The 15488-nt window shown below is 46.6% G+C and overlaps 1 protein-coding gene across 3 annotated transcripts; it reads right to left on the reverse strand.

The window, feature by feature from the left end:
* Window positions 1-5490: 5490 nt before the first annotated feature.
* Window positions 5491-8284, reverse strand: s1pr4 (sphingosine-1-phosphate receptor 4). 3 transcript variants are annotated; one of them, XM_048977190.1, is made up of 2 exons: window positions 7851-8284; window positions 5491-7296 (listed from the first exon to the last, which is right to left on the reverse strand). In XM_048977190.1, exon 2 carries the CDS (start codon window positions 7082-7084, stop codon window positions 5921-5923), a length of 1164 nt encoding a protein of 387 aa, XP_048833147.1. In that variant the 5' UTR covers window positions 7085-7296; window positions 7851-8284; the 3' UTR covers window positions 5491-5920. The 3 variants fall into 3 exon arrangements, with proteins under 3 accessions (XP_048833147.1, XP_048833146.1, XP_048833145.1); XM_048977189.1 differs by having other exon boundaries at window positions 5491-7311; XM_048977188.1 differs by having other exon boundaries at window positions 5491-7209; window positions 7851-8283.
* Window positions 8285-15488: the final 7204 nt, after the last annotated feature.

The following is a 15488-nucleotide window of genomic DNA, read 5'->3' on the forward strand; positions in this document are numbered from 1 at the left end:
CATTTATTTCCTAAGTCACATTAGTTTGCATGGCGGCTGTCAAGGGACTGCTGTGTGACCTCAGTGTGTGTGGGTTTGGTTGCAACGCTTGGAAACACACCAGTAATAATATTGGTACAGTTCTGCCTATTACATTAATATTGTTATCAAAGCATTTTTTGCTCCATATATAGAACTAAGGGAAATATTTGCACTTTAAATCATTTTCTCCTTCAGCAGCAGGTCCAGTCACTCATCATGTCAAATTGGGTGGGAACTTGGCAAAGGAGTCACTCGGAATAATTCAGGGAGAATTTACCCACCCATCCGTCTTTCCATCTTCTGTGACCATTTATCTTATATGGGGTCAGGGGGGGTCTGGATCCTATCTCGGAGGCTACAGGTGCAAGGCAGGGAACAACCCAGGATGGGGGGGCCAACCCATCGCAGGGCACACTCACACACCATTCACTTACACACGCACACAGAGGCAGTTTGCTAACTCCAATTAACCTCAGCGTGTTTTTGGACTGTGGGGGGAAACCGAAGTACCTGGAGGAAACCCCACGACGACACGGAGAGAACATGTAAACTCCACATACATGAGACTCGAACCCAGACCCCTGAGGTGTGAGATAACAGCGGCCCCCCACTGCAGCACCATGCCGCCCCGCCGGCAGTTACGTTACACATCCATATAGTGCTTCTGCTTTCGCTCAGGTGACTGAAAGCCCCTCGGCTGTTCCTTTGTTCTCTGTTCAGTCCCCTCAGCCCCTGTTTCACCCACTCTGCCTCCCCCCTCCCCTTCAAGGGCGGCACAGCTGGAATATTTACGATGCCGACAGGGAATGACAAATTGAAGGGTTTGGGGGGGGGGGTCTCTGTCCAGGTGCAAAGGTTTGCAGAAAGGTGCCTTGCATAATGTAACGCCACTGATCCCCCATCCAGGGGGACCCTAACTGGGCTTGATGCTTTCTGCACTGCACCAGAGCTGGTGCGGTTAGGGTAGGGTTAGGGTTAGGGTTAGGGTTAGGATTAGAGTTAGGGTTAGGGTTAGGATTAGGATTAGAGTTAGGGTAGATCTGTACCTCTTGGCATCAGCCACGGCCGCGTGTGAAATCTGTTTGCCTGGCCGAGGTCCGAAGTTACGCCATCCATCATTACCTGTCTGCTCGGAGCCCGGGGGCCACGCTCAGTAATTAAACAAGCCTCAGCTGCCTCTCCACACTGCTGATATTATCCCAGCGCTCGCCGGTCAGGAGGAGATGCCCACCCCCACGCACCAAATACTGCGCCGTAAATTTCTAGCTTGTCAGCTCGTAAAGTGAGGAATCCGTCGCTGCTTCTTCGCGGCGTCCCGAGGCTGAGCTCGGCCACGGCTTCTGCCCCTAGTGGCCCCTCCCATCTATGGTAAGACAGCATTAGGTCTCTTCCAAATGGAATACAAAAAGAATAAGATGCACTGATGGGTGCATGATCTGAGAGTGCCGTGTCTCACAAGAACACGAACACGAATGTATAATTTACATGTTTGCCCATCTGCCCTCAGTTTATGCTGTTTGCTTTCTTCCCCTTCGGAGGGATGCCTCATAAAACTTATGAGTTTCTCAATATAAAAGTTCACACCAGGCATATGATGAAACTTCAATTTATTTGCCACCTCAGGTATGAAATCAGAGCCTGTCCATTTTTATTTCCGTCACAGTTTACGTTCAGCGTGAATAGCTTCTGGAGGCAAAAAGGGTATGACTGTGCTGCTCTGATTCCTTTATCCCATGGAACTGGCCACCAATCTGATATGTAATGCTGCAGAGTGATTTATACTAGTAATCAATAATCATATTATGAGTATTAACTAATCATTCAATATTCCTGAACTGGAGTCTCTAAATAGCTTGCAGTGCGTGGTTCAGCAGGTTAGGTCTCTGTGCCTGTAATCTGAAGGTTGTGGGTTCTAAAAAAATGATCCTTTTTTGCCATTTGCACAAGCACAGGTACAGTGGAATGCCTCTCTTTGCTTGCCTTATCTTGCTCTCCGTGAGAAGCACAGAAACATGTAAAAGTCAGGGCAAGCTGGGGGGGGTGGGGGGGGGCTCTCAGCAGGTAGAGCCCCTGGGGCTGGCGGTTAAGGGCCCGCAGACAGCTGGCTATTCTGCTGAGGCTGGGGCGCAAACAGGCACCTAACTTCCCCCCCCGTCCACAGCCATATCGCCACATTTCCGTTGAGCCCTTGGGAAAAAGACCTTTAATCCCCTAAAATGTTCTAGGGGCGCTGTGTAAATGGCTGACCTTGCATGTGTGTGTGTGGTCCAGATATACATTACATTGTGGGGACCACATGTCCTCACAATATGATAAAAATCTGTTATTTTGTCGTTGTGGGGACCATTTTTTCAGTCCCCACAAGAGGAAACTCTAAAAATTCCAAACTAGCAGTGAAGCCCCAGATGTCTGCACTCAAAATTTTTTGTTTTTTTTTGTATTTTTTCCTTACTTTGGTTAAGGTCAGGGCTGGGTAGGGTTAAGGTCGTTATGTTGGAATTAGAGTTTTCCCCAGAGAAATGAATGGTTGGTCCCCAAACCTGTGTGTGTCTGTCTGTCTCAAAAGGGAGAAGATGGGATGTGTGAAAAGAAGCAAATCTATGCAAATAAAGTGTAGTTTGTTTCCTTTTTAAAAAAAAATACGCTGCCCTCCCCCAGAGTGCCCAAAGCTGCTCCGCTTCCCCACCGGGGATAAGCGGCTGGGAGGGGCTCCTGCCTCCTGAAAGGTAGGAGACAGCAGTCAGCGGAGGCTACTGAAATGTACACTAAAGAGGCCTGTCTTTGCTCTGCCCTGGGTGTTCTTTCTGGCATCTTCCTCGCTGTGTATAGCTTGGCTGTTTGTTGCCCCTCTGTTTACGTGTTGCATCTCTTAGGAAACAAACCAATAATCCAGTCACAATAAAGAAGGGACTGTATTTCATTTAAAAGACCATATAAATGGTATTATTCATCTCCATAGTCAGGAACTGTGGATTTGTAAGAAATTTGGAGCTGACTAACAAAATATCTCTGGGGGTTTCATTTGGAAACTTGGATTCTGTTCCTGGTATGGAAAAACTGAACTGGATGCCTTAACTTCCTGTGCCAAAACAAACCGGGAATTTTTGAATAATATTACATAACATTAGAATATATATGATTATATTAATCACGTCTGAACTAAAGAAGATCTATTCATCTTCAGCGTCATCTCCACCAGAAAGTCCCTATAAAGACGAAACGCGTTACTGATGGTGCCTGGGTAAAAACAAACGTGACATCTTTGACACATTTACGGTTTCTCCTTTTCCGTCAAAATGTGAATTGTGTTGGATCCAATCACAGTAATTCCCAAACTAGCAGTGAAACCCCAGATGTCTGCACTCAAATTATCTGCCTGTGAATGTATGTGGGGGTTAGTGCACGGGTCCTTGATTCTCAGATTGGGGAAACGGGGCGCACTCTCAAGTGGATGGACACATCCCTGACTGTGATGCCCTTTAAGTGCGTGGCCCCGCACCTCCCCGGACCACACCCTCGATGCTCCTGTGTGGATGTGGGTCCGACACGACGTCCGACAGAGAGAGAGAGAGAGAGAGAGAGAGAGTGAAACAGCCCAGGAGAGAAAGTGAAGAGGAGAGGGGGGTGACGAGGCAGTCCGGTCACAAAGATGCCTTTGTTTTCCGCTGCATGGACGTGCTACGTCACCACAAACTAAACTCACATTGCTGAAGGGGAACCTTATTCCCGGCTCCCCCCTTCTGTTCTCTACATGAGGTTTTTATTTCACTCAGACCAACTTGACAGAATGTACAAAATGCCTAATGTGACCCACCCCTGCAGGGGAATCTGTCTCAAGTGTCTTTAGTTTTCCATAATTACCAGCCCAATCTCCTTTAAAGGCAGATCTAAGCTTCTAAAATTACAGTGAACTGGAGCGTGCAAAGAGGGACAGTTATTGCATTTAAGAAAGAAGAGCATTAGTCATGTGCTGTACTTACCGTCCTCGCCATTATTCACAAAACCCTTCTGTATAATTGTAGGAGAACGGTATTCCATGCAGTGCATAGGAAAATAGTGAAGACATTGAGTGACTTAGGTCTGACATTGGCTGGCACTATTGTAAATGTTATATATAATGAATCGCGGCCATGAGAGAATTGTGGCTGTTTTACGCAGTGTGACTTACTGAGCATGCTCAGAAAGCTCTTTCACCCACTCCCCATTTGTTGCTTTATTGGTTCCGACTGGGTTAAACCTGGTGAGGACCGACAGTGTACAGTAATCCTTCCCACCCTGCCTGGCATATCCTCATTTCCTCTTTCTGGTATATTGTGTAATATGACACATGTATTCATTTACTCCCTGGTGCCCCGTGCTTCACTGGATAGGATCCAAGCTCTGTGCCACCCTGAATAAATGCTAGGTGGACTGATGGATGGATGGATGGATGATGTCATACTACAGCTGCTTCGAGAGGCTTTGTACCCAAGCATTTCACTCACATGTATAGTACCTGTGTACTGGTGACAAGTGACAATAAAAATGATTTGATTTGATTGATGTATGGAAGGACTTAATAGTGGGAAGTGAGATTTAAGGTTTAAGCTCAAGAAAGTATATAGCATCTCTAGCTGGCAACAGGGGCTGAGCCGGTGCAGACAGAGATGCGTCAGGGTTCTATATTACCCCCGTACACCCTCAGTTATGTCTCTGGCTCACGAAAAGTTATGTGGAAAGTTACTGTCACACCACCACATACGCGCCTATCTCAGTGCCCCTCGCAGTGCCACTCTCAGTGCCCCTCTCAGTGCCACTCTCAATGCCCCTCTCAGTGCCACTCTCAATGCCCCTCTCAGTGCCCCTCTCAGTGCCACTCTCAGTGCCCCTCTCAGTGCCACTCTCAGTGCCCCTCTCAGTGCCCCTCTCAGTGCCTCTCTCAGTGCCCATGTCAGTGCCCCTCTCAGTGCCTGTGTCAGTGCCCATTTCAGTGCCTCTCTCAGTGCCTCTCTCAGTGCCCATGTCAGTGCCCCTCTCAGTGCCCGTGTCAGTGCCTCTCTCAGTGACTATCTCAGTGCCCATGTCAGTGCCCCTCTCAGTGCCTGTGTCAGTGCCCATTTCAGTGCCTCTCTCAGTGCCCCTCTCAGTGCCTCTCTCAGTGCCCATGTCAGTGCCCCTCTCAGTGCCCATGTCAGTGCCCCTCTCAGTGCCCATGTCAGTGCCCCTCTCAGTGCCCGTCTCAGTGCCTCTCTCAGTGCCCGTGTCAGTGCCCCTCTCAGTGCCTCAGTGCCCGTCTCAGTGCCTCTCTCAGTGCCCATGTCAGTGCCCCTCTCAGTACCCGTGTCAGTGCCCCTCTCAGTGCCTCTCTCAGTGCCCCTGTCAGTGCTCCTCTCAGTGAACAGAGAACAGAGGTCTATACCAAATTTATGAGATTTGGTCCATGGTTTATTTAATTTGTTTTCCCACATAAAAAATGTCTTGATATACCACTAGGATATAAAATATCCCAGTTTATTCATAGAAAAATATGAAATACATTCAAATACAGTGCTTTTAGAACAGCATATCAATCCAGTCACAAATGTTTGTTTTTCCATGTCTTTTTATACACGTCTAACCCTCAGTAAGAAATCATACATTCATCATAAAGACTCAATACATTAAACATACATATTTATCACCCTCAGTCAACATTGTGTGTGTGTCTGTGTGTAAATGAGCCTGCAGGAGCTGTTGTGCATTTCTGAGCTATTATTAAGCATTGTGCTTCTGCAATAGTTAAAAAAAAAAGTAAACAAAGCAGATTTTATTGTAACTGAGAAATATGGACCATCTGCAGGTCGCTGAAGACCGGATTGAGAGACTCTGCAGTGAACAGGTAGGGGTTTGGGTGGGGTTGCAGAGGTTGGGGTTTTGTGGTTTAACTGCTCGACACTGATAAGCAGGAGGTGGTGGAGCTGAGGCGGACCTTCTTGGCTTTAGTTTGGGGCTGGGGGCTGGTGCTCATGCTCCTCACCCTGCTGAAACTGTTATGTAAGCTGCTCTGCCGGTTCAAACTGCCGGACGTGCTGTCGGTCTCCTTGGACAGGAAGGCGTTGGCGTCGCAGAGGCCGGCCTTCACGCAGCTGCAGCACAGCAGGCCGGCAATGGACCGCCGCAGCTCGGTGCTGCCCAGCGAGTAGATGACGGGGTTGATGGCCGAGTTGAGCACCGCCAGCGTGATCACCCAGTCAGCGCTGTTGAGTGGGCCACACATGCGTGAGTAGCAGAAGTAGTCGACCAGCAGCAGGAAGAAGAGTGGTCCCCAGCACACCACGAAGACTCCCACTATGGAGATGACTGTCTTTAAGAGCTGCAGATAGCGCTTGTGGCTGGGTATCTGCCCGGTTTGTGAGCTCCGCCTCACGTGGCAGTAGATGGCGCCATAGAGTACGCCGATTCCCGTCAGGATGAGAAGGAAGACGATGAGGGAGAATAAGATGTAACTTTTGGAGTACAGAGGCAGTAGGGTAGAGCAGCTGTCCTTCTGGCAGATACAGTTCCAGCCCAGTAGGGGGAGGAAGCCCATGATGAAGGCTGCCAGCCAGCAGAGGGCCACCATGATGTAGATACGGCAGGATGTCCAGTCCGACTTACGGCGCAGAGGCTTCATCATGGTGGTGTACCTCTCGACAGCGATCAGCAGCAGGCTGAAGATGGATGCTGCCAGAGTCACGAAGAGCACTGCCTCACGGAAAAGCCACTGGCTGGGGCTCAGCTCGAAGGTCTTTCTGCCGGACATTAGGAGGTTGACCACGTAGGCGACCCCGGCGAGCAGGTCGCTGAGGGTGATGTTGGCGATGCAGATGTAGACCCAGCGACGGCGCTGCCGGATGCGGAAGAGCACGGCCGTCAGCACCAGCAGGTTCTCCAGGACGATGAGCATGCTGATGCCGAGGAAGACAGCTTTAGTGAGGGAGACCCCGCTGCCTTCAGGCTTCCTGTTCTGCAGCCGGCCCGTGTGGTTGTAGTGCTCCAGCACCACATCGCTGCCGTTCTTCCCGTACGGCTCGAGGCAGAATCCCACGATGCTCAAGATCTGCATGGTGATGGAGGGGGTGCTGTGGTACTCAGGGAGCAGGGCAGGTCCTCTGGCAGCTCTCACTCTCTCTCACTGTCTTACTGGAGGTGTCTAAGACGGGCCGGGAGAGCTGAGAGCTCAGACGACAGCTGCAGTGTGCGTGAAGACGTAAAGACATCAGCTGTCACTGTCCACCTAAGTATGGCGCAGTGATCAAATCGTCCCGATAGGATTCCCTACAGTCAGCAGCACTGGTCCATTTAAAGCAAACAAAGACAAGAATAAGAATGCCTGAAATCTGTCTTTCAGATTTTATCTTGAGATAAAACATCTTAACTGAGTGTATGAAACAGACAAGATAAAGTGTCAATGGCAAATCCTTATTCCTACAATGTTAAATTAATGATGAAATAACATTTTGCAAATTTTGGCCACGTATGCATAAATATTTCTAAAAACACAATTACTAACACTAACGTTACTGAATTAATGTTAATTCTTGTTATCCCTTTGATTGTGCTCTTTAAATCTTTTCATATATAATCCATTTTTCATAATCCAGGCTTCTAATCTAGATTATAATTAAACACATCGTAATAATGTAAAACTGTCTTCTAATTCTAATCCAATACAATAACAAATTAAAAGTAAAATACTTATCATTTTCGGATACAATTATTACAGCATTACATGAAATACATGATTAGGTATAAAACCTTTAGACACAATGTGCCCCTGTTCTGCCCTGGGAGTTTAGAAAGAGTGTGTGTAGTAATGCAGATTGACTCACTTGTTGATGCCCTGTGCTGAGAACCTGCTGTCACTGTGCCTTGATGCTGACTGTCATCCCCTCTGACTGCCAGCTTGGGCAGATGTTTTCACATCTATATGTGAGGGGGAAGGAAGTGCCGCTTGTCAGGCTGGACCCACCCAAGGCAGACGCAGAAACTTATCGCATGTAGCCACCGTGACATCAGTATGGGCCCAGCTGACAGCCACCTGCAAAAAAACACTCATGTTCACAAAGGGTCACAGTCACCAAATGGCTATTACACTGACATTAGGAAGACTGTGTCATATTTCAAAGAACCCTGGAAAAATTCAGGCATGATTGTTCTTGGGGAATTATTTTAAAAGATTGCAAAGAACAAACAATAATAATAATAATAAAAAAAAACAAATAAAATTTGATTGTGATTGCGGAGCTCACTCCAGTGATCTGGAGCACGTCCTTGTCATTATAACAGCGCCACGCGAAGCTTCTTACAAAAGGTTGATATTTGCAAGATTTGCCCAATAATTCTCCGAGGTTTTTTTCTGCCAAAACAGGAACTGCTGACAATCTGTTGAAAAAAGACCACTCCCTTACTACAATTATTTTACGATACTCTGAGGTTTCTCACTTTGCTACACCCAGCTGCACAAAGCCGCACTGGAATGCGTTCACCCATCGCTCTCGTTCTTTTAGTTCCATGCACTCACATACACCCCGAGTAGCATCGTCAGGCCATACTGACACAGTACTCATTTATTCTTGTCATAATCTGAAAATTGATGAGCAATATTTATGTATGTGTAACGTTTCGTATTTATGTTTTCTGCTGAAAAACGGAATACATCAAAGCAGGCTGTCCAAGTGCTTTGTGCAATATGCACGATATCCAAAGGAGGACAGCAGGATAGCCAATTGCATACACAGCCATCACTGCGGCTGCGTAGCATGCAGATACTCTGCCTTGCATATAATAACCCTAGAAGGCTGCGCTGCCTTCTGGGGTTATTATAGGCAGAGCCATGATCACGGAGCCCAAACTCAGCCTGGTGGGATGTATTTGGAACAGAGCTTGGTCTTACTTGGAAAAAATGAATATGAATCTTTTTCTGTGCTTTGAATAAATTAAGATAGCATCATTGCTTTGAAGAAATGAGTATTATAGACAACGGCACCTTGACTGCCATTAGATATCGGGATGAAATCCTTGGACCCATTGTCAGTCCCTATGCTGGTGCAGTGGGTCCTGGGTTCCTCTTGGTGCACGAGAATGCCCGGCCTCATGGCAAGAGTATAAAGGTAGTTCCTGGAGGATGAAGGAACTGATACCATTGACTGACCCCCACACTCTCCTGACCTAAATCCAATAGAACACTTCTGGGACATAATGTTTTGGTCCATCTGACACTGCAAGGTTGCACTTCAGACTGTCCAGGAGCTCAGTGATGCCCTGGTCCAGATCTGAGATCCCCCAGGACACCATCCATCGTCTTATTAGGACCATGCCCCGACATTGTCAGGCATGCATACAAGCATGTGGGGGGCATACAAACTACTGAGTACGATTTTGAGTTGCTGCAATGAAATTTCGGCAAAATGGACTAGCCTGCCGCATCATTTTTTCACTTTGATTTTTGTGATGTCTTTGAATTCAACCCTCTGTAGGTTGATAATTTTCCTTTCCATCAAACGATATGGCATCCTTTCATTCCTAACACATCACCCAGTCCATATCAGTATAGATATCCAGCGTGATTTTTTTCCCATTGAGATCTGATGTGTTTTAAAAGTGTTCCTTGAATTTTTTGAGCAGTGTGTATACAGTGAACGGCACACATTACAGCGGCTGCACAGACCCCTCCCCAACTGCGAGGGAAGATCGATGCGAAACTTTATTCTCGGCACGAGCTGGAGTTCAGTAACGGCGAGAGACGCGTTGTGATTAAGAGCAGACCCAGAGAGCAGGTGTAGGTGACATGCACACTTCAGCACTGTAAGAGGAAATGAAAAGTCGTTTCAGTAGTTATATCACTACACAGTTGTGAACTCCTGTGGACCATGGTGCAAACAGAAAGCCTGTACGTGCCTTTTCCTCACACCCTCTTTCTTCTGCTGAGTTTATGTACAATTGCCTTCTCAGATTTCTTTGTCTGTGCATATTAGGTTCAGAGTCTCATTTGCTGGGCATCTACCAGATGAGAAATGAAGAGCTGGTTTTTAAGCTGCTTGGAGCAGGGAAATGCAGCTGTTGGCCGCCCTCATCTTCTGGCGATGCAGCACATGCTCCAAGTGACGAACTGCGATACAACTGGCAAAACAGTGAATTGCTGACTGTGTGCTGTCTCTGTGCTGTGTCGTTGACATATTTTTTACATTGTCAATAATGGCCTAATATATATCTATTTGATAAATGCTATTTATCAACATACGGTTTGGGGGCGGCACGGCGGCTCGTGAGGTAGCACTATTGATTCACACCTGCCGGGATGTGGATTCTAGTCTTCGCACTACCTGCGTCTGTTGCTTTCCACGGCCCTGCATGTCCTGCGTATTCCTCTTCACTGCTCCAGGCTCCTCCGCAAGACGTACAGTTAGATAAACTGCCATCTCAAAATCGACCATATTTCATGAGAATGTGTGTGTATTTCTTGAGATGCACTGATATCTCATTCCTGACCAGCATGAGATGCAATTTATCGTAAACAAAAACAAAACCCACAAGACAGAGTGCTGCATTCCTGGATGGCGTCCTGGCATCCTTGGTGTGTTTCCCTCACTTATTTCATCTCCTTACAGCCACACAGGGCTGATCCAGGTTGCCATACTGACACACCTTGGTGATGCCGATATAGTATAAATAATGCAGCAGTACAAGTATTTTTATCCAGCCATTTCTCATAAACTCACATCCTTGAGAATGGAGCGGATCCCAGGAAGCATAGGACAGAAGTCAGGGTAACACCCCAGATGGGATGCCAGTCCATCACAGGGCACAAGTCAGGGTAACACCCCAGATGGTATGCCAGTCCATCACAGGGCACAAGTCAGGGTAACACCCCAGATGGTATGCCAGTCCATCACAGGGCACAAGTCAGGGTAACACCCCAGATGGTATGCCAGTCCATCACAGGGCACAAGTCAGGGTAACACCCCAGATGGGATGCCAGTCCATCACAGGGCACAAGTCAGGGTAACACCCCAGATGGGATGCCAGTCCATCACAGGGCACAAGTCAGGGTAACACCCCAGATGGGATGCCAGTCCACCACAGGGCACAAGTCAGGGTAACACCCCAGATGGGATGCCAGTCCATCACAGGGCACAAGTCAGGGTAACACCCCAGATGGGATGCCAGTCCATCACAGGGCACAAGTCAGGGTAACACCCCAGATGGGATGCCAGTCCATCACAGGGCACAAGTCAGGGTAACACCCCAGATGGGATGCCAGTCCGTCACAGGGCACAAGTCAGGGTAACACCCCAGATGGGATGCCAGTCCATCACAGGGCACAAGTCAGGGTAACACCCTGAACCTTGGGGGTGTCAAATCAGAACAATATGCACTGAGCCACCATATCAGTTTTTATGTAAATATTTAAGATTCATTCCAACAGTTTCCAAATGACTGAGCAAACCAGGAGATGTTCTTCTACTAATATGATGAAGACTGGTTTTACATGGCGACACTCAAAGTGAATGTCGTTTCCGCTGCTCCTGTTTGACTCTATGACTTTTGCTGGTGGCCGATCATCAAACTTTTATTGCAGACTCTCCTAACCAACATGATTAGTAAAACCACAAACCTTTGGGAAACAGTATAAGAACAAGAAATAATTAGTCAGAATTTTATATTGTCCTGTTTATACCTCCACATCAGCAACATCAAACTCTCGACTAAAAAAAAATGAGGTTTGTAAAAAAAACACACACCACATCCTGAAGTGCAAACTACGCCCTGCACTGTAAAGAGAAAAAGACGCCCATAATCCAAAGAACCTCTAGCAGCATCGGCTCTGACATCCGCAGATTTTATGGAGGGAACTGAAAAAATACAAATTTGTTCATGTAGATGCATTTTCTGCAGAAAGCAGCTGTTTTAGTCTCATCATTATAATACTGTATTATAAGCCACTGATGCTGCTGTGTGTAGATCATGCAACCCTTTCCGAACCCCTTGTCCCATCCAGAGCTATGGGAACAAACTAGAATGGAGGTTCTAGTCACTCACACACACCTTATTTTCCTATATTATGAGCAATTTAGTAACTCCAATGAATTCAGCATGTTTTTGATAGAGGGAGGTACTGGAATACCTGAAAGAAAGCCCCTGGCAAAACGGGGAGAACATGCAAACTCCACGCACATGGAGCCATAGCGGAAACCTGAACCCTACTCACAGAGGTGTGAGGTGACGGTGCTAACCACTGCACCACCGTGCCGTATCCCTGGCGGCGCATTCAGCTCATAAACACTGACACACCCAATTTCTATAACCACTTGTTGGGTAAAGGGCTATGGAGGGCCTAGAGGGGCATACAGGCTGCAAGGCAGTGGGCACCCTGGACAGGACACCGGCTCATCACATGGTGCATGCAATGGGAAATCTAAATACATCAACTCAAATGGGAACAAGATTACACAGGCAAACCTCAAACAAACACAAGCCGAAGAGGTAAATTTAATACACTGCTCTAGGGGTCTGAACCCTGGAGGTCTGATGCTGCTGTGCTATCCTCTGCATCACCTGGTAGCCATTCATGTTGGGTCTGTACACTCGCTGGCCACTTTATTAGGTACACTTTATTGATGGCTCATTGAAGCAAATGTCTAATCAGCCAATCATATGTCAGCAGCACAATGCATAGAATCAGGTCAGGAGCTTCGGTTAATGTTCACATCAAACACCAGAATGGGGAGGAAAGGTGATTTAAGTGACTTTGAAGGCCGTGTGGTTGTTGGTAGAGGAGAGGCTGGCGTACTTCAGAAACTGGGATTTTCACACACAACCCTCTGTAAGGTTTACAGAGAATAAAAACCATCCGGTGAGATGCAGTTCTCTGGAAGGAAATCTCTCATTGATGGAAGGTCAGAGAAGAATGGCTAGACTGGTTTTCGCTGAATAAAAGGCAACAGTAAATCAAATAACCCCCCATTACAACCAAGGTGTGCAGAAGAGCATCTCTGAACGTACAACACATCGAATCTTCAATATTTTTGAAAAAACTTTATCATGCGCACAGGAAAATACATCATTACGAGGAACACTATGATGCAAAATTCACGTAAGTGTTACATATTATTATTTATGTCGACAAAACTTCACTGTGACTTGACTGTGTTTAACGCGCTGTGCAACCCTGCGAGGCAGATTTTAAAATTATTTAGGGTGACGTTAAATGTGATGAAACAGAAAGAGGGAGGTTTCCACATCTGACTGTCGCTTCCTGTTTACCTGCAGTTTAAATCCCCCAGTGCTTGAATTAGCTCAGCAAGTTATTATGCATTTTATACGTGTCTTGGTAACTCTGTGGTGCAGGTTTGAGAGGGTGTCATTTTGGTGTCATGAATAACACGGACCCCCAGAGTCATGTGCAGTGTGGTGTGGGTGACAAAAACTCTATGACCTACAAACGGCAGATGAGGGAGGGGGGGGGAACATAAATGGCTGCTTTGTGGCTCTTTTGCCTGAATGCTAAATACATCTGAGGGTGTTCTACGAAGCAGGATTTCTCAGTCAGCTGGGCCAACTTAAGCAAGAAGTGATGATTGTCCAATAAGAATGCTCCTTACCTAAACCCTTATGATTGTCCAATAGGAATGCTCCTTACCTAAACTCTCACTGGCCAATCATGACTTCTAGCTCAGCTAACTGAGAAATCCTGCTCTGTGGAACACCCCCCTGAATTAAGAAACATGCATACAGATATGTTGTGTTTTGTTTACATATTCAATCTAACTTGAATGAAAGCAACTCTTATGCGTAAACTGGGAGTGCAAACTCCCAGAAGCGGGTTGCAGAAAGCAGACCATCTTTATTCATTTTTATCCATATGAATCTCGGGCTGTTTTTACTGGTTTGGAAGCCAAATTGGGAGCAGACCATCCAATTAGCATTTCATCCTTCTTCAGACTCCATCTGCAGTGGTGTTTCCCTCCATGCACAGCGCTTTCTGATTGCATCCTGGCTCCCTCAAAGGCACACAGCCAGAGGTGGGTCTAAATAGTTCCACATGCTTCTGTTTCGGGGGTTGCCATCCTTTTGTGTGTTTTATCGGGGCGGCCTACAGGCTCTGGCCTGATAGCTGGGGTGGTTTATCTCACCTCTGCTGTGTGTGTGCGTGTGTGTGTATCTGTTTGTGTATGTGGGTGCATACGTGTGTGTCTGTGTTTGTGTGTTTATGTGTCTGTATTTGCATGTGTGTTTGTGTGTGTGCATGTGTCTGTGTGTGTATGTGTGTGTGTGTGTGTAGTTTGCCTGTTCCTCCTTTGTTGTGTGCCTGTCCCACAAGTACTCCAGCTACCCCCCACTGTCTAAAAGGTGAAATTCGGTTAAACACTCACCCTGTGTGCACACCTGCCTAGCACTGAGGGTCTTCCCGTACCTTGTGCCCTTGACTTCGTGGAATAGGCTCCCCGTGACCCTATACTGGATAAGTGATTGGAAAAATGGATGAACACTTGTGCAATAGTGCTAGTGCAATAACCTATTATCAATTTAGCATATTGCAGAGCTCCAAGTACAATTACATTAACAATGTGAAAGCAGTTTATTTCCACTTCTACAGTGTTTAGATATAAGCCTCACAGCACATTTCTGTAGCTGCTTCCACATGCCAGAAGAACACTGTGCTTTTGTTCCATGTGCCTCGGTTCTGTTCAATAAGGCAAATACGAAGCAGGACGTACCCCAGGTCACTTCACAGCCCAAGTCTGACATTTTTTGCACTTTTGTCAAATAATAAGAGAAATGCCATGACATGTATTCTGTGCTTCACTCATAAAACAAGGTCAGGGGTTTTACAGTGGATCTTTGCAAACTTCTTTGCACTGAACTTTTTCCACCAAGAAGAAAGTTGATGTGATTTATTGCCTGCACTGGAAAAGCATCTGAAAATGACTGCTAGGCAAATTTGAAGATTTAAAGACGCCACTGATAGAAGTCGATAAGATTTCATTACACATTACGCTGTGAAATAACAAAAAGTGCGGAATCAAAACTATATATTTCTATATACAAAAGTAAACAAACATTTTGGAATAAGAAATAGTGAGCTTGTGGTGCCCGAGGGCATCACCGAAGCCTGACACCGCGAGGGCTCTGCATTTCACTCCCGTTCTGTGTGTGTACTTTGCATGTTCTCACTCTATCCGCGTGGATCTTCTGCAGGCACTCCAGTCTCCAGTGTCTCTAAGCTGTCCCTCTCCTGTAGCTGTGTGTGTGAGTTGGTGATCTCCAACAGAATGACAGCCTGTCAAAGGAGTCCCCCGTCATCTTCAGTCAGCACAAGAAACCGGTTTAATAAATTTTGCGGTATATTCTGTGCTGTAACAAAGACTCATAATAATATTTTCCTGTTACTCTTTTGTGACTGTGATTTTACCATAGCTCTTTTTTTTTTTATTCACATCATGTGATATAGCAACATGCAGACACGG

This window comes from Brienomyrus brachyistius, chromosome 15, assembly GCF_023856365.1.
Source record: "Brienomyrus brachyistius isolate T26 chromosome 15, BBRACH_0.4, whole genome shotgun sequence".
In the NCBI taxonomy this organism is placed as follows: domain Eukaryota; kingdom Metazoa; phylum Chordata; class Actinopteri; order Osteoglossiformes; family Mormyridae; genus Brienomyrus; species Brienomyrus brachyistius.